The sequence below is a fragment of the Mus caroli genome, chromosome 15, assembly GCF_900094665.2.
Source record: "Mus caroli chromosome 15, CAROLI_EIJ_v1.1, whole genome shotgun sequence".
In the NCBI taxonomy this organism is placed as follows: domain Eukaryota; kingdom Metazoa; phylum Chordata; class Mammalia; order Rodentia; family Muridae; genus Mus; species Mus caroli.
This window is the reverse complement of record NC_034584.1, coordinates 9,513,437-9,532,967: the sequence shown is the minus strand read 5'-3', so window position 1 is coordinate 9,532,967 and position 19,531 is coordinate 9,513,437. Positions and strand designations below refer to the sequence as shown.

Genomic DNA, 19,531 nt, shown 5'->3' with positions numbered 1-19,531 from the left:
AGATAGATAGATAGATAGATAGATAGATAGATAGAAGATAGAGAGAGAAAGGAAGAAGGAAAGAGAAGGAAGGAAGAGAGAGAAGGAAGGGAGGGAGGGAGGAAGGGAGGGAGGGAGGGGGAAAGAAAGAAAATCTCAGTTTTATGTTTTGGGGGAACATCTGCTTAGGCATCTGCAGACATGTTTGGTTCTCATAGCTTGCAAAGGTGAAACCAGGGATGCAGCTGCTGTGCATCCTTTATGGCCACGTAGGCACCCCAAACATTGTGTATACAGAGCCAAGTGGCAATAGTGTTGTTGGTTTGAGAAACAAGAAGTTAGGTTCTGGCAATTCAGCATTTAACATGGTGTTTAACACAGCGGTGTCCTCAGTGAATATCAATACAACTGAATACAAAGATCCACAAGGAAAAAAGTTAGCAACCCCCGTCCCCCAAAGAAAGAAGAACGACCATGGTATGAACGCATGTCATTTTCCCAAATTGCAGCCAGAACTCATGCAAAAGAAGAGTCATATCTGCCAATGCTTCAAAGGTGAATGATTTCCACTGTTATAGAAGCTAATTCTATTATTTAAATTATATAGGAAACACATTTTTTTCAAGTCAGAAAGGGAATATGATTTAACAGGAAAGGAACATAGGATATGTAGACAGCTCCATCCTAAACTTTATCAGAAAAAAAATATGTATCAAAATGGCCTAGATTCTCTCAGAGATTGTTTTACATATCAAGTCGTGAACCTAAGAGCTGAAGATGGCTCAGTGGTTAAGAGTGTGTGCCGCTCTCTAGGGAATCTTAGTTTGGATACCCACGTGGGGCAATTCCCAATGGCTCGTCACTCCAGCTCCAGGGGATTAGATTTCCTTGTCTGTCCCTTAAATAGCACTAGGCACACACATGATGCATAAACATGCATGCCAGCAAAACACTCTTGCACATAAAACAAAACACAAATAAATGTTCTTAAAAGAAAAGAAACGTTTTTAAAAGAACTAGCAGAAAGAAATCTGAAAGCCAGGAATTTACCTAAGAGTTGTCTAAGGAGACTGTACTATTGAATCAGGCAGACTTTATTGTATTGTACCAAATTTTTGACCCCGTGTGTAACCTATATTGAGTTCCTAATATTCAATGAGACTAGGGCTGGAGGGATAAGCTGTAAAAAAAAAATAATAAAGACGCCACATCTTCCCTTGTACATCTGAGTGCAGCATGAGAAAGTATGTGACCCTGAAATACAGGAGAAAGAGTGTTGCTATTTTTTGCTGACTTTATGGGTTTTATTACCCCAGGCGCATATGCAAAGCCTCCGCTGATTTTCTCCCACACTCAGCCTTGAAACTATGCCATGCACTCATATGAGAGTGAAATCACTTCCCTTCCCTCAGTAACCTAAGCTCTCCCAAAAGCCATCCTAAGAGTTTGTGCAGTCTCTCTTTCCATCCTACCTATTTATAGGTTCTGTGCTACCTTGTCATTCCCCACTAATAATAGTGGGACACTCCGGTGTCCTGCTTCTGCTTTTACTCCCTGTCTTTTACCTCTGAGTCAGTGTTCCCAAGCCTAAATTTCAAGTTTATAAAAGGAATGTATAAGATGATTTTATGTATTGCCTGATGCAATCCTCTAGGCCAATAAATGTTTTTAAATGGTCTTGGTTGGCAACATTAAATTAGTTTATGATGGAACGATGTCTCTGTGAATTGGAGCACTTTTCTATTCCCATCTACAACAGGGTGATACTTGAAAAAGTTCACCAAATGCAGCTGTGTCTGCCACTGACTGGAGACCCCTGAACAACACCAAATCGATTCAACATGATCAGTGATTTCAATTAGTTTGTAACTGTTCTGCTACTGTCAAAAAGTCTAAAGCAAATTAGTTTTGTTGCTCTCTTGTATTTGGTATTTTATTGAGGTCTAATTGATTATTGAAGGAAACTTTTCAGAGCCAAGGCAGCAACTTGGATTGCTCAGACCAGACCATGTGTCTGGTATGTGATAGTAATTGCTGAATTAACTGGTAACTTCTGGAATTCTTCATATTCTTCATAACAGAGTTCAAGGAAGAAATCAGACAGGAGCACTAAGATTTAATGACTGTCATTCCATGTGCCAGAGACATTGTTCATCACCAATATCCAATCTAAGGTGATCTTGCAACATTCACTCAATCATTGTTTGCAACCTTTACTTATTAAGGATGTCTCAGGTGCCAGGATGCTGGGTCTTGAGTCTACTGAAGTAAAGGAACCAGACCGATTTCATGCCTTCTTCCATGATGTGATCTAGTTAAGATCACAGCTATAAAATGAGTCATTTAAAATAAGAATATGCTGATGGTTCCATGGGAAATGAGTTGAGGAGAGAGACTCTTAGACTAGCAACGTGAGGAAGGAAGGCATCCTAGGGAGGAAGAGATGAAGCAGTCCTGGCATGTGAGCTGGGTTAGCCAATTAAAGATTCTAAGCAGTATTTATGCCAAAGGGACTACCTGGGGAAAGGCTTAGCTATGAAGTATGTTCTCAAAAAACTACATGAAGTCACAGTGTGATGAGAGTAAAGCCTTGTTCAGGGAGGATGCTGGCAAGGGAAGCTAGCAAGAAGAGCAAAGGATGCCATGGTAAAGGGCTTTGTGTTAAGGAAGGATTTAAAGAGAATAACGGCATCTTCCCTGTCAACATGGTTATAAAGTTGGTCTAGTGACAGGAAAAGAGGGATAAGGAAGCATGTGTGAGTACTTGGACGGCAGAAATACATCAAAGGGAGGTGGCATTGGCAACAGAAATTGGGTGAGTCAAGATATAGACAGGAAGTAGCAAGACAGCTGCAGAGTTGTCCTGTATTCCAGAATGGCTCTGGTATACCTGGTGGCCCTTATAGATATGAGACACACCAGAGGAGGGAAGTGTTTGTAGGGTTGGTGATGAGATCAGTTGGGATGTACTGAGTCTAACTGGGCTATGACACTTGCCTGGGAGGCAAATACATCCTTGAAATATTTCATCCTTGAAATGCATCTCAAGGAAATGGTTAGACATTGCCCTGGGCATTTGGTGGCACTGGCACATAGGTAGTAGCTGCATGCAAAATAAGAAAAAACATGGATGCTCTCACTTAGAGGTAGTCCATGAAATATGGAAGGGAAGGAGCTGACCTGAGATACAAGCCTGAAGTGTACAGTATTTAAGCTGCAGGTAGAGGAAAAATAGTTGACCAAGTTCATGATTATGAAAACAGTGTGGCAGGGGATGGATAGATCTGAGATGGCTTAATTAATTTTCTAACTAATAGGAAAGTCAAAATCCAAACCCAGATCTTTCCATTTTCAAAATCCACCTTCGGGGTCCTTCATATTTACAAACACAGTAAGTAGGAACTTGCAGAAGGCTTCCTCTAAGCTAGACCCCCGTCAAACATTTTAGTAAATTCCAGAGCAACCTAACTAGTAAATGAAAATCATTGCTATTCCCATTATGAATGAAGAAATGGTCTTCAAGACATTGTTCACGTTTCCCAAGGTCGCAAGGCTAGCAGATAGCATGGCTCTATACCCACTGCCCCCATTTATGCGGGTCATTCTTGCAACAACTGTGGTTTTACTGGCTAAGACAACAGTTCAGGCTTCACTGGTTAGCAGTTATTCAGAGGGCTTCTATTCTCCATTATAAAATGTATAGCATCTACTCAGCATCTACTGGTACTTCTGGAATGTGTGCATACTCTTCATATACAGAGTTCAAGAAAGAAATCAGACAGGAGCACTCACAGAGAAGCAGTCACAGATTTTACAAAAATAGGTCAACCAAACTGTGGCTGTCCTCGCCTCATTTCATCAGTACTTTCCAAGGGGGAATAGAAATAAATACAGGATTGTGCAATGAAGAAATCTTCTCTGTATATATTTAATTTCTGATTTTAAGTCTTCATGTACACACACACACACAATTTTACCTACACACACACACACCATTTTATCTGAATGAACACCAGTCTGGGTGCCTAAATCTTGTACAAGGTTAAAGAATGTCATGACAAGTTTGTTTTAAAATTTCTTAGACACACAGCACATGAAACCCCTCATTTAGAGTTTGTACACATAGCCTAATGAATGGCATGCTGGACAACTTTCCAAAAGTTTAACTAGCCCACGTTGTTAACATGATGCATTGATCATGACAAAAAATGTTTCTTGGTCAGGATGCACAATGAAGACTGAAAAGTAACAAGCGAGGCTGGAGAGAGGCCTCAGCGCCTCGGGCTCATGCCGCTCTCCCAGAGGCACTGGGTTTCACTCCCAGCACCCACAGTGGACAGCTCAGAACTGCCCATAACTCCAATCCCAAGGCATCTGACACCCTCTTCTGGCCTCCTTGAGCACCAGCACACACACACACATGCGCATACTCAAATGCCGATGCACACACATACATGTCATTGAAAATAATAAGTAATAAATAAATATGTTGTTAAAAAATGGATCCCCTAGAGGACTTCTTCAAACACAAGTTGCTGGGTGACTCCAGCTGGGTCCCCAGTCATCCCTGCCAGTGAGACAATGGAAAGATAGAATCATTCTAGCAGCAACTGACTAAAAAACAAAACAAAACAGGCATGCAAGGGCTGAAGCTAAGATGTTCTTCTATATCACATTAGAGGCTGGTCGGGTAAGCAATGGCTCTGAAGCCCAGGATCACAGGATCCCATCCCCTTGTGTTCTGTTGCCCAGCTCTGTCCTCACCATCTCTCGGGAAATCAGGTTCAGCAGGGGATGGAGGGGAATTCTATAACAAGCCAGTTCCTATTAAGCAGTGGGCACTGAAGAATTACACACACGTATATTCCACTATGAAAAGGCAACCTGAAGCTAAGGAGTCATGTGCCCACCAGAAGTAGTAACTACGGAAGAGCCAGAGGAAGGTGCTATGGTTTGGGTACTAACTGTTTCCCAAAGGCTCAGGTATTAAACCACTCGTCCATGTGCTGTTCATGTGCTTGTGGTCCAAGTACATCCCAGGGTAGCCAGGAATGGATCAAAAATTTTTGTAAATGGCATCACGCCACACACAAAAGGTGGTGCAGTTTGTTAAAGGCTTGGTAGCCAGCCTCTATCTTTGGTGATAGAGTCTCTATGAGAAGGAGTGTAGTTTGAATAACTCAGATTGTTAGTGGCTTGCTTCCATCTGCAAAATCTATGAGCGACAGCTCCTTCCCCTCATCCTGACAGCCAGGAGGTGAACATCTTCCTCTTCCTATATGCCACAGATCCAAAACAATAGAGTCAAGCAAACATGACCTCTCTGAAACCATGGACCAAAATAAACCCTCTGTCTTTATAAGCTTATCTCAGGTGGTTTGTTACAGACACTGGACGTTAGCAGCAGCTTGAAGGACAATTAGCACCCTGCCACAATTATGCAAGTCTCAAATTTTGTCATCTGCGAAATAATTATCAGATGTAAATGAGCTAACTCGTGCAAAAAAATCATTAACATTCACGTAGTAAAATATACGGCATGAAATTTTAACGTATTTTTTAATTTATCCAATTCTATAAGCACTAAAACAGAATCAATTTTAAGACTTGCCACCTTGCATGGTTCAATTTCTTCATAAACTACCCATCAAGTCTCCCCAGCCTTCACTATATTGAGTGAATTTATTTACTATATATATATATATATATATATATATATGCCTTGATTACTTTTCTATTGCAATGATGAGACACCAAGACCAAGACAGCTTACAAAAGAAAGCATCTATTTGGGGACTTGCTTACAGTCTCAGAGGGCAGGCATGGTGCTAGAGGAGAGACTGAGAGCCCTCACTAGGTCCGTCCTCACTAGGCCCTAAGATAGTGAGATTGGGCCTGACATGGGTATTTGAAACCTTAAGCCTTGTGCTCCAGTGATGTGCCTCCTCCAAGGAATCCACCTTCCTAATCCTTCCCAAAACAGGCCCACCAGCTAGAGACTGACCACGCAGACATACAAGTCTATGGGGGCCATTCTCATCCAAGCCACCGGAGCGCATTGTAGAGATAGATGGGTACATACATATATACACATGTATAACAAAATCGAATAAGCCCAGACTTGGCATATGGTGCTGATAGACTCATTTTCTAGTTCAGAACAATCAGAACAATGTGCATCACTTCTCAGCCTTTCGGCTAAGATTGAATGGGAAATGATGTTTGATTTGCTGACCACAAAGGTGTGGCTCTCTCTCTCTCTCTCCACCAGCTGCTTCTTTCTACCCCAATTCCAAAGGGCAGCATCAATTTTCTGTAGTTGGTCTCTGGTTTCCCTAGGACATATCAGGTGAGAAACTCTTCCTTTCTTGAAAGACCCTACTACGTTCTCCCTACTTTCTATAAACACATTCAGCATAAACCGATGCCTTGTTCCCTCCAACTGTCACATATTTCCTTCCATTAAATCCCTTCTGGGTGTTGTAGGCACCTATGTGTCCCATCTAGGGCATGGTAGGCTTAGACTCTGTTTTCCACCCCAACCGAGAGTGTGCTTAGAAAATTCCATTTGGACAGTGGTGACTTGGGGATCCAGTAAATGGCACACAGGAATGCATGTAACATAGTAGCATCAGCTGGCTTCAGAGACTACTGAAAATCTATACAATTAATGTTATGCCCTTGAATTTAATTCAAAATTAAGCTGCAATTTGGTACATGTGGCAGATAAAAGGATGTTGTGTTCCCAGGGACAGCCCCTCAGGCAATGATGTTGCCACTGCCTGGTGACACTCTCCATGGGGCCGTGCCACAAACAGAGATCCCTGTATTTATTTTCCAAGACACTGCACTTGTTGTTTTAAAAAGAAAAAATAGAAAAGGAAAAGTAAGCAGAGAAACGGAGTCAGAGCGCCTTCTGGCTACTGCAGTGAGAAACCCTGCCTGCCACAGGTGAGGGGAGACTTCTGGGGGACGTGGTTAATTCTTACTTGATGGTGAACCGTTAAAAGTCAGCCGGATTATTAAACCTAATGGAACAGGCACATTAAACTGAAATTAGTAAAAATATGCCACGGGCAACCTACAACCTTTTATTTGTTGCTGTTCAACTCCTGTCTCTTCCAGTGGCCGTGATGAATGACATCACAAAAGAAAAAAAAAAATCCAATTAAAATCTAAGTGCTCAATAAACCCCTAATGTCTGTTTGTTGCCTGCCACTGCTTTCACAGGCACCGGAGGCTTCTGTTTTCTCTCTTTCTCCAGAACAGAGGAAAGAGCTGACCCCAGGGGTGTTCAGTGGATGGAAGGAGAGTGGGGAGAGACAGAGACGAGGGGCTGGTGGGCGTTTCTGCTATGTGCACTTGACATGTTCGACCCAGAAAGCTCGTGCAGGGGATGAGAGGAGGGAGGGGGCTAATTTGTTTTATTATCAGCGCAAACTTGAGTGAGGAGAGGCATTTTCCCACTGGTTTTCAAATATTGATAAATCACAGCTGTAATCTGCAACATTGTCCAGGCTCACACTTCCTGGCCCCTCCCACTCCCACCCCCATCGCCGCCTCGGGTGTTTGTAGTATAATTCATGGAAATGGCTGCTCGTGTGACAGCTAAAAATAAGTTTCTGATTACTTTTACCTGAATAAATCTTGTGACCGGATGTGGTATTCGCCGACTTAGTGTGCAACAATTCCGCATTGAAGGTGATGATGATGGCAGCAGCCGAGGAGAGTCTATAATCTAGAGAAATAAAGAATATAATATATCCCATGGAAAGACAGGGGTCACCACTGGGTAGAAGATCACTGGCTTTTTGTAACAGATTTTACCTCAGAGATAGGAAGTGTTTACCAAATTTGGGTATCCAGGGTCCTCAAAGTTCTCAAAGTCAGAAGAAGAGTGGAGCCATGCTTGTGACGAATTCACAGCTAATATTAGCAGGATCTGCCATTAAGATGGCTCTTTCTAATTCATAAAACACATACCGTGCTTTTATTGCATGTTTATGTGGCAATTAATGAGGTATTTGTATATGGCTTCTAATTAGTTCTTTACAGCTGCTGGTCCTGCAGCTCTTATTAACCTCATCTTACTGATAAGGGTTCTGGCTGGGGAGGTTAATTGGCTCCGCTGTGGTCTTACACCTGATGAGGGCCACAGTGAACGTGACCTGTACTTAAGACTCAGATGTACGTCCCACATGCTGCACCCAGCTGCTGACCCCAGCTGCTGACCACGGCTGCCCAGGAACGCGCATCCGAAGGGCAACAGTGGGGCTTGCTTACCTTGTGAGTTAATGAAAGGGCTTTTTAAGAGTGCGCTTCAGTCATTAGAACCTGTCAATGGAGAGTTAACTTTTCCCTAGTGGCTCTTTCTCTGTCGTGGTGGTTTCAGTATTTCCTTGGCATATCGCATTACACAAATCATAGAGTGTTCCTCTTTTACATTTCTTACTGCTTTTGTCTCACTTCTAAGCAATTTCCTCCCTGTTCACATTTATCTTCCATTATTTCTGCCAAATTGCTTTCAAAGCTACTAATTGTATGAGTAATATTCTCATTCTCAAACTCAGTGATTAGCTCAGTGTAGCTGTGTGCCACTGGACATGGCCTTTCCTCCTCCAGAGGCGAGGACATTGCACCAAGTACTCTACCGGGCTCCTTCCTGCTGCCAGATTCTTGTCTTCGACACACTTGAGCCGGGTGTGATTTTGAAACACTACATAAATTGGAACTTTGGACCTCCTGTTTCTACAGTGATGGGTAAAAGATACTCAGGATTACAAAAGGAGCTTTCCAGGAAGGCTGTCATGGGTCACACCCCAAAATATTGCCTTGAACACTAAAACTTCAGAGAGCCATGTTAAACAAAGTCACACCACATAAAGTCTGAAATGCAGACCCTTGAAGCTATTCATCCATTAGGAGGGGATTCATAGAAAGAGACAGATTAAGTATCTCCCAAATATACAGGACCACAGAGCCCTTTCCCCTCTGTGCTTTGTGTAGTAGATATTCCATGGAACACACCTTCAGGTAACTGCTTAGCTCATCAACTCAGGTCCTCTTTGCTTTGATCGTCCATCTGTGGGTACACTAGAACACAGCTTCTCAACCTGTGGGTCACAACTACTTGGGGGGTCAAACAACCGTTTCACAGGGGACGCCTGAGACCATCTGAAAATAGATATTTAAATTACTATTTATAACAGTAGAAAAATTACTAAGTTATTAAGTAGTAATGAAAATAATTTTATGGTTGAGGGTCACCATAACATGAGGAACTATATATTAAAGGGTCACAGCATTAAGAGGGTTACAAACCACTGGTCTGGGAACTACCCAGAGCCCACAGATGTCTACCTATTGTGGTTACAGTTGTCACCCAGCTCTTCTGTTTGAAGGACTATACAGAGGTCCTGCTGTAACTGACATGTCTGTCATCACTGATGCCTGTGACTCGGGCTGTTAAATGGTTGTCCTCAACAACAAACCATGTTCTGAAAATCTGTCACTGGAGTTACATTGCTGGGAAATCTAAACTCTTGCTAGATAGAGGGAAAAGAACTTAGGAACTCAACCCTGAAAAGGGATCCTTGGGTTAGGAAACAAACTACTTCTTCAGCATAGGGTCATCACCTTCCATTCTTATAGCATCTGGGCCTTCACTTAATTCTATACTTTTCTCCGGACCATTTCACTGACAGTGAATCTCCATCACGTACCTGCTTGATTACTTTCAAGAGCCAGGGAGCAGAGGCAGTCAGGTCTCACTTCCTCATAAGGCAGACAGTTTCAACTTTAGGCTGTCTCTGCACGTCAGAAGGTCTTTTCCTATTTCCTACTAAAATCTGAATGTCAGACGCCATTGTTGCAAGGAACTGATAGACTGGCCAGTGACTGGTCTCTGGGCACTGTTGCAAGCTCACTGAAGAAGTCTCTTGGATGTTTTAATTTGAACTAGACAGTCACTGAAACAAACATCACTTCTTCCCAGAAAATTAATTATAATCTCCATGGCCCAAGGTGATCACCTAGCTTCATTAATTCATCAAAAAGCAGACTAAATCCAGATGCCTGTCATGCAAATACCAAAGGCCTCCTAAGCAGTAGAGCCCATGAAGAATGTTTGTGTGTGCACAGTGACCAGTGCTCTGATCTGCATGGTGGAAAGATGCATCCAGTGTTCTTGGGCATCTCAGTTTTCTTCTATCTTTAGTTTTCTGTTACTCAAAATAGGAACGAATGTGAAATTTTCTATTTCAGTCTAGAAAATTCTATGAAAAAGGGATGCATTCATTGAGTGGTGTTCTCTGCTGAAGGGTTATGTAAGGAGTTTAGAATAACCAGCTATTGAATGTGGGATGATGAACAGTTAACATAGACTGCATGGTGAGGACAAAGCAGTTCAGGATCAAGAGCTTGACTTTTACTCTCTTCAATTTTTTTTTCCCCTACACTAGTTACATTCAGACCAGGATAGAGGAGATGGATCACTTAAATATATCCTTTCAGGAGATGGAGCGGGAGATCTCTTCATTATCAATGAGAACACAGGCGACATACAGGCCACCAAGAGGCTGGACAGGGAAGAAAAACCTGTTTACATCCTTCGAGCTCAAGCTGTCAACAGAAGGACAGGGAGACCCGTCGAGCCTGAGTCTGAATTCATCATCAAGATCCACGACATCAATGACAATGAGCCAATATTCACCAAGGACGTTTACACAGCCACAGTCCCGGAGATGGCTGATGTTGGTGAGTGAGATGTGAGTTCAGCAGAGTGGGGTCTCCACACCCACCAGGGGAAGAACCTGGAGCCAAATGTAATGAATTGAAAGAATTTAGAAGCCAAATCCCAAAGCTACCACCTGTCCTTCTCAAAAGTACACACCATTGTCTAATGTCCCCCTAGTCTTATCTTATGACTACTGTAAGAAAATGCTATTTCCTATAATGATAAGGTCATCGAAGCATGGGAAGAGACTGGGATGAGCAAGACTGTCTCATCTGCTCTCTCTCCCATTGTTCCTTGGACTGAAAGACAGCAGCCTCCTCTATTGCTCTCAGTCAACATCACAATTAGTCTGGGGAATCTTCCCAGTTAAAATAAATAAACAAATAAACAAACAAATAAATAAATAAATAAAAGCCTGCATTTATAGTCCAGCCTCAAAAATGCTGACAGGGCCAGAATGATGACTCAGCAGATAAAGGCACTTACCTCAAAAGCCTGATGGCCCAAGTTCAATACCAGACCCAAGTGAAAGTGTAAGAGAACAGACTCCATAAACACGCCCTCTGACCTCCACAGCCATTCTGTGGCACTCACTCACACACACACACACACACACACACAGGAAATTTCTTTAATAAACAACAACAAAAAATACTGACAGTTGCATCAAGTAAAAGTGAATTTGAGAGAAAGACTCTAAGAGAGCTTTTTCTTCTGATCCACAAACAATACACAGATGGTAGAGACGTCCATGAGATTTAATACAGAGGATTAATATTTTATGCACAAGTTCACTAGCAATTTTAAGTTTAATTTGTGTGGATTAAATTTGTTTAAGCTAGAAGAAAGTAAACAGGGTTTAGAAGGCAAGAGAAAGTTCTGTTGCTACGGCTCTTAGAAGCTTTAAACTATTTCATGGGAGACAGCTACTCGCTCCAAACTCCTAAAGTAAAAGGTTGGTTTTTTTTTTGTTTTTTGTTTTTTTTTTATTTATTACATGTAAGTACACTGTAGCTGTCTTCAGACACTCCAGAAGAGGGCGTCAGATCTCGTTACGGATGGTTGTGAGCCACCATGTGGTTGCTGGGATTAGAACTCTGGACCTTTGGAAGAGCAGTCGGGTGCTCTTACCCACTGAGCCATCTCTCCAGCCCCAGGTTGTTTTTGTTTTCTCTGCCAACTTCAAAAGGGCTAAAGTTACAGAGTAACTTTTCTGTGGTCACATCAATTAGATAAGAGGGATGTGGAGCTCAGAGGGCAAGCTTTGGAAACTAGTCAATCTGGGGAAGTGACTGTAAACTACCACCCCATCCCCTCCCCCAAACACCCTCACTCCAACCCCTACCCCACCCCCCACCCCCACCCCCACCCCAGGTCAGGAAGAAATTGTCCTATTTGAAACTGCTCTGTTCTGTTAGAAAAATCTGAAGCCACCATTAGAGCAAAGAAGGGGCTTGGGATTTTTTTGTTGTTGTTTTTGTTTTTGTATCTCCTATTTATTAGATATTTTCTTTTTTTTAAGTTTTGTTTGTTTGTTTTGGCATGGGCTGGAGATATTTTCCTTGTAGGTAGTTTTTTTGTTTTTGTTTTTGCTTTTGGTTTTTTGTTTGTTTGTTTTTTGTTTTTTTAAGGAAGAATTAAAGAAGGATCGTTCCCTTTGTCACCAACACCACTCAGAGCAACTGTATTGAGATCTGCAGGCCTATGCCCTTCCCTGCAAGGCTCTCAGGGAATGTCACTCACTTTTGAAGCCAGGGAAGAATATATGCATTACAAATATTTGGAGAAAAGACCAAAATACATGCCTAGAGAATTTGCACACATGCACAGTAATATTGACATCCATCATTATTGTAAGTCATTATTGGCATATAGACAAAGGAGTCTTTTAAAAACTGTATATAAAGGCAATGGGACAGCAGCAAAGGGTAATGAGAACTTCGCTATCCAGAGTACCTAATTTGAAACTGTCTCCACTAATAGCCAGCAGTGTAGCCCTGGGCAAATTATTTGATTTATCTGATCCTGATTTCTTTGATCTTCTGACTCTGCGTCTACAAAAATAAATAATAAATGTCTACTCTGAAGGATAATCACGAGGATTAAATAAGAAAACAGGCGTAGAGCCCTTCCTGCGGTAGCTGCCTCTAATGGGTGCTTAGAACACCAGAAAATCGCATTCCAAAGGCAAGCAGAACTTATATTAATGCAAATAAGAACTTGGGTGTTTGCTAACTTCCATTAAGTCTCCCTCTGAAATCATAGGAAGCTCTCACTCTGGCCACTTAACCTGCCAAATTGCAAGGATGGGTACTGCCTCTCAAGTCCCAGCACGATACAATGAGAGTCAGAGCATCCAACTCTCACGCAGTGCATTCTATTTGTTTAATAAATGAAATGGTTAGATATTACAAAGGCAATTTTAAAATTCTCATATTCTCTGCATGGAACTTCCCTGCCCTTTTCAAAGACCGGACAGCCACTGCTTATCAGCTCGGAATATCAAAAGACAGCCTTAGTGTGCCCTTAAACAGAGGGTCCTTTGGAACTTCTCACCCATGCAAACACACACATGAAATTTACATGGCCTTTAAGGAGGGTAGTGATATTTCCAAAGTTTTTAGGTAAGGGTCCCCCAAAATAAAAATACCAGCCTAATACACTATAGCTTCCTTCGTACATTCCATTTTAATAATTTGAAATTAATCTATCAGATATTTATAGTATAATATTTCAATCAACCAATTTTTGTTTTGTTTTGTTTTCGTGTCTTGAAATGTGTAGCCAAGGCTAACTTTGAACTCAAATTGTAGCATAGGATGACCTTGAACTTCTGATCTTCTGATCTCCATCATCATGAGGGTTGAGATTATAGGTGTATGTCACACACCTGGTTTATTTGAAGTTGAAGGATTGAACCTGAGCTTCTACATGCACTCTATGCCAACCCTAGTTCTTTATATGGTCTAAACTACCATTTTAAAAGTTCAAAGTCTTTCAACCTCTTGGAATTATCAGATATTTGAAGAGTCCATATTAGAAAACCTGAGTCAAACTAGTTTAAACAATGAAGCTATCTGCTGGCCATGATATTTAAAGCAGAGTGATCTTTGGACAAATTCGATCTGGATCATAGCTTCCTGGTGGGCTTCTGTCCCCAGGCATATAACATCACAACAGCTGCTACATTTGTGGCTTCATATGCCACATTGCTGTCCAAGAGAAAGAGCATATAGGATTTCTACTAAAATCTCAAGTGGCCACCCACTAGACAACACCTAACAGAAGTCCTGTGGACCAAGTAATTCAACAGGCTGATTGTCTCTGGGAACCTACCTCATCCTAGGTAACTTGAAAGGACCCTTGCTGCAAGGGTCCAGTCACATCATAATCCATCACAGGAGATGGGTAGGACCTCTACCCAAGGCTGCTCTTCTTTTTTAACCTAGTCCATACAGCATCCATTGATGTGACTCTCATCCCTTTCCATTCAAGGATCAATGGCTTCCTAGCAACATATATTGTACTGTGGTTCTCAACTCCTTTGTCATAGAAGCTGGCATTCTAGTTGGACTTTATATTGCTGTGATAAAAGACTGTGACTTTCAGGTTACTGTCTGTCATCAAAGAAAACCAATATGGGAACCTGGAGGCAGGGACTGGAGCAGAGACATGGAGGAGTGATGCTCACTGGCTTGCCCTCCACGGTTTGCTCTGCTTGCTTTCTTATACAACTGCAGAATCTCTTGCCCCGGGGTTGCCCAGTCCACAGTCAACCACCAATCAAGTGTATGCCCTGTAGACATACCTCAGGCCAATCCAAGAGAGACAATTAAAAGGAGGTTCCCACTTCCCTGGTAATTCTAGGATGTGTCAAGTTAACAGAACACTAACCAGCATAACAGGGCATCTCGGGCGTAAAGGTATCGCTTCCACGACTGATGACCTCACAAATCATGTGATGGAAAGAAAGAAATGATTTCTACATGTTGCCCTCTGGCTTCCATGCTCAGTGGCAAGTGTGAGCCATCACATGGACACAAATACACACACACACACACACACACACACACACTGAAATGTAATTTAATTCTTTTCAGTTAAGAACCTGTTTTCTTCACATGCACATGCATCACGTGTCATGATGACCCTTCTTTGTTTTCATCACATCTTTGTCATTGCAGGCACATTTGTGGTCCAAGTCACGGCGACTGATGCCGACGACCCAACATATGGGAACAGTGCTAAAGTCGTCTATAGCATCCTGCAGGGACAGCCCTACTTTTCAGTGGAATCGGAAACAGGTTAGAACACTTTCTTCATCTATGTTCTGTAATTTTAACTGACGCGCTCAGCGGAGCTAGCATATTGTTTAATAAAAAAAAAAAACAATCAGCATGATTGGATTTTCCTCGTGCCTCTGCCAAACTCTAACGATTTATTTGTAAGTGTGACATCCAGATCATTTTAAAAATAAATACAATGAGTCTTTCACACCATATGTATAGGATAGAATCATTGCTTTCTGGTTCTTTTCCCATCCAGTTTGGCATGAAGGTGAGAAAGAGCTGCCCTTTCTGAGAGTGACCAAAGCTCTTCACAGACATCCTGAGTCCTTCTTCCTCTTTTTCTAGTTACTTGGTGGTACCACACCTCTCTTCTGTTCTGAAGCTAGGTCCAGCCATGGGACACATTTGCACAAATAAAATGTGGCAGGGAGACAAGTCACTTCTAAGCAGAGTTGTGCACAATCTGTCACATTCCCTTCCCCTGGCCACAGTGATCATGGAAACCCTTGTTGAGATAGGGTCTCCGCCCATATGCCAGAGTGTTACCTATGAACAGAGATCCCTGCTTGCCTGCTTAGAGCATGAGCAAGAACTGAACCATAGCGCTGTCACACCATTAAGATTTTGGACTACTCTTTCTGACGTCTTGGCCTACCCTATCCAGTCCATTGCATCCCAGTCCAACAAATCAGCTTACCTTATGGAATCTTGTTTATACCATCTTATTTAAAAAAATTGCCCTGCAAAATCTAACTGGAATGCTGGACTCGTTGTTGCCTGTCACAGATGCCAAAGAGAAGAGACAGGGACTGAATCTTTAAAACTGCTTTATTCAGAGATCTGGCAATCTGAGAAGACAGTTGATTAACATCCAAAAAAAAAAAAAGTCTTCCATCTCCTCTCCAGCCAGCAGATCACAGGGCAGAGAAGAGGCACCACAAAGGCATACTGTCATTGTCATTCTGGGGCTCAGTCCTGCCCTCTGGTCAAGTGGCCAGACCTGTTTCTAGGAGCTGCAATGCCTAGGTTTCTCTCATTATCATCTCTTGCTGTCTTCTCTCATTTTGTGGATGTTTGGGGTTGGGGCGCTTTTTGAAATGCTCGATCAAGTTAGTTAATATCAACCTTGTTCTCCAGGGCCTCTCTCTGGGCTGAGAGAGGGTTAACTTGAACAAACCAACCCTTGACAGTGTGTGCTTGCTAAGCTATAAATAGCACGTAGGTGCTGGGGCCTCTCCACAATATGGAGCACAAGTGTGTCATCGAATGCAGAATATAAAAGCACCTGAGTCAAAAGACCCAGGATATCTGGTGGTTTATTTTTCAGTACAAAGTATTTGTGTCATATGGTGGATTCTATACATATTTTGAATCAGGTTCCTTTCATGTTACTTTTTTTTTCAAACATCCTTTATTTTAAGTCAGAGCTTTTCTGGGTTACTACATCCAGCTAGAATTTATGTGTTAAAAGGTGAATGAACCTGGAAAGAATCCCAAGAAGAGAGAAAAACGGTGAGTTGAAAACAATGAGAAAGAAAAAATTAGAATTATTCTACTTATAGGACAAAAGGCTAAAGTGATTTCCTGTGTTTAAATAGAGAACAACTATTATTTGGAGAAGAGAAAGCGGCTGCTCCTTGAAGCCAAGACTATGGGAATGAAATTGACCTGTTGTCTGAGGCATTCTTGCTAAAAGGGAAGAAAAGATATTTTCAGCTTCATTAGTGGTTAAGCTTGAGAATGTGAGAGCAGAGAGGGCTACAGAGCCTACTCTGGTGATTTTTAAAAGAAAGTTAATTTAAGCATAAACACTCTACAGAGATTAGGCCAACTCTGAGAGATTTTTTTCAAGTCATTATCTGACTGCCTAACAGTAGAGATAACTTTAACCTATCTTTAAAACATTTGTTACTGTAGGAATTAGTTGAATTGATGTTTGCATCCTCTGTAAGAAACCCCAAATTCTCAAGGATCACACAAGATCATAACTGAGAGGGACCTAAGGCCATTTTCCTTAGCACATAGTTTTGTGGTTTATAAAACCCACAGAACATTCATTACAGTACGTAGTCCTGAGGAGCAATTAGCCAAGTTGATAATGTGAAACTCTGGTGTCAGCTCAGGCATATGGCTTTCTGATCTGCTCAGGGCACACCTCAATTCTCTGTACTGAGCAGCATGTGTGGTACATCTTCTTATGCCACATGCCAGTCATACTTTACAATGTCATCCTATGACACCTACATTGCATTCCTCGCAGTCTCTCTTGCTCGGGCTTTGACTTGTACTTCTTTTCATTCTCCTTGTAATACAGGCTTTTTAATGAGTATCTCTCCCCCTGTGTGATTGTAATTTCCTTCAGTAGAAAGGCTGCGTGTAATCATCTTTATATCACAGTGACATCTGCATAGTGTTTTGCATATTGTGGATGACAGTCTACATTTGTTTGCATAAATAAATGATTCCATAAAATACTGTTAATGCCTCTCCTTCCACTCCTGAATTTCAATTTCACATCCATAGGTATCATCAAGACAGCGTTGCTCAACATGGATCGAGAAAACAGAGAACAGTACCAAGTGGTGATTCAGGCCAAGGACATGGGCGGCCAGATGGGAGGACTGTCGGGGACTACGACCGTGAACATCACGCTGACAGATGTCAATGACAACCCACCCCGTTTCCCCCAGAGTAGGGACATTTGATTGAACGGCTTTCTCCAATATGCTTTTTTTTGTAAAATTTTAACTCTAAGAGTATTTCCATTGTTGGCACTGTTGTCAAAATCACTGGACTTAGGAAGAACTGGCACTTTTATTAAAATTATTTAAATGAGTCGAAAACACCACTTACTCTCGGGAAGTGTGAACACTATCATGCTCTGCCATTGGTAATTAGCAGAGTGATTCCTGATATGGCCACGGTTGTAAAAGCAACATAGCTGCTTTCTCTCTCTTTATACATTTGCTTGAGCAAAGCATATGTGTACCAGCATGCTGCTATTGGTTGGGAAAGTGGACCTTATGCTTCTGTAAACTTAATCAGGCCTGTCATCACTGTTAAAAGCTCACAAAGCTTTGCAAGGAAAGGATTTATCATTTCCCTATTTCTAAAAGTTATAGCTATAGAAGTTGCTATGTGCTTAACCTATTTGAGGTCATAAAGGGTTTTCTATATTGTGGTTAATTGAGATACTGAATAGCATCTCAGATACCATTAACTGTCATGCTTATGTGAGAAGGGAAAACAACATCCATGAATACTGCCTTCCTCTCAAGCATCCTGCTAGACTTCCCAAGTGGGAAGTGGTTGTGATGCAATTTTTCCTTCAAAAATAGATGTCTTTGTGACCATGCTCCCCTAGAAGGTTATCTGAATTATTAAATAGAAAATGTATCTGGGTATAGTGACTCACACATATAATCTTAGCACTTGGGAAGCAGTGGTAGCTTCCAGACTCGGGCTCTATAAAGAGGTCCAGGCCAGCCTAAAGAGACCCCATTTTTCAAAAGAAGGGAACTAATGTGATGTCTCAGCAGTCAAGTAAGAGTACTCGATGCTCTTCCAGAGAATCCAGGTTTCATTGGATTTTCCCAATTGCCTGTCAGTCGTGCACCAAGGAGTACCACATGCTCTTCTAGTCTCCATGGCCACCTGCACACACATAGCACCCAGGCACTCAGGCATAAGCACATGCAGACAAATAATAATAATAAATCATAAATCTTTCAAAATAAGTAGAAGGAAGGGAGGGGAATAAGAGAGGAGAAGAGGGGAGAAGAAAGAAGGAAAGGAGGCCTGGAGGAAAAAGAAAACCCATCTACTCTACTGTGACATCTTTTAAAAGATAACCAGCTAATCTCCTTTACAAGGGAGAGCCAAATGATCAATAGAAAATGGTTCCATCTTTTTATCTCCAAGTATATAACAGCTGGCTACAAATACAGAAGAGCTAACAGTTTATGACGTAGGTGGAAGAAAAGGTCTGAGCCCTAAAACTCCTCCTCCACAAAGTCCTAAAGTGAAAACAGGTGTCCAGCGCCTTCCCCTGGGGAGGGTAACACAAGGGTCTGTGGTACTTGGCCCCACGGGGGCCCTGTCCTTTTCTTTCCTTACATAGCTTGTTACCTGCTGGAAGACCACGTACCAAAGTGAGGGGGAAGAGAATGCAGAACAATTTAGATAAATCCTTAATCTAGTCTGTTATTTTACCAATACTCAGGGAATTTGCTCCAGTGGAGATCTATACTTCAGTGGTTCTACGGTCCAGAGGCTTTTGCTCTTTGCTTTTCCAACATCTCGTATGAATAATTGGAAAATTATAACAGATAAGAATAGTGTCTTAGTCAGGGTTTCTATTCCTGCACAAACATCATGACCAAGAAGAAAGTTGGGGAGGAAAGGGTTTATTCAGCTTACATTTCCATACTGCTATTCATCACCAAAGGAAGTCAGGACTGGAACTCAAGCAGGTCAGAAAGCAGGAGCTGATGCAGAGGCCATGGAGGGATGTTCTTTACTGGCTTGC

General features: G+C 41.9%; 1 protein-coding gene across 3 annotated transcripts in view; it reads left to right on the top strand.

Annotated features, from left to right (window-relative positions):
• Window positions 1-19,531, top strand: part of Cdh6 (cadherin 6) — a 139,248-nt gene that overhangs the window by 91,139 nt on the left and 28,578 nt on the right. For all 3 annotated transcript variants that reach the window (XM_021183142.2, XM_029470041.1, XM_029470042.1), the window contains exons 3-5: window positions 10,440-10,734; window positions 14,899-15,018; window positions 17,527-17,694. In XM_021183142.2, coding sequence (XP_021038801.1) covers window positions 10,440-10,734; window positions 14,899-15,018; window positions 17,527-17,694 — 583 coding nt within the window. The remainder of the gene's footprint in view (window positions 1-10,439; window positions 10,735-14,898; window positions 15,019-17,526; window positions 17,695-19,531) is intronic.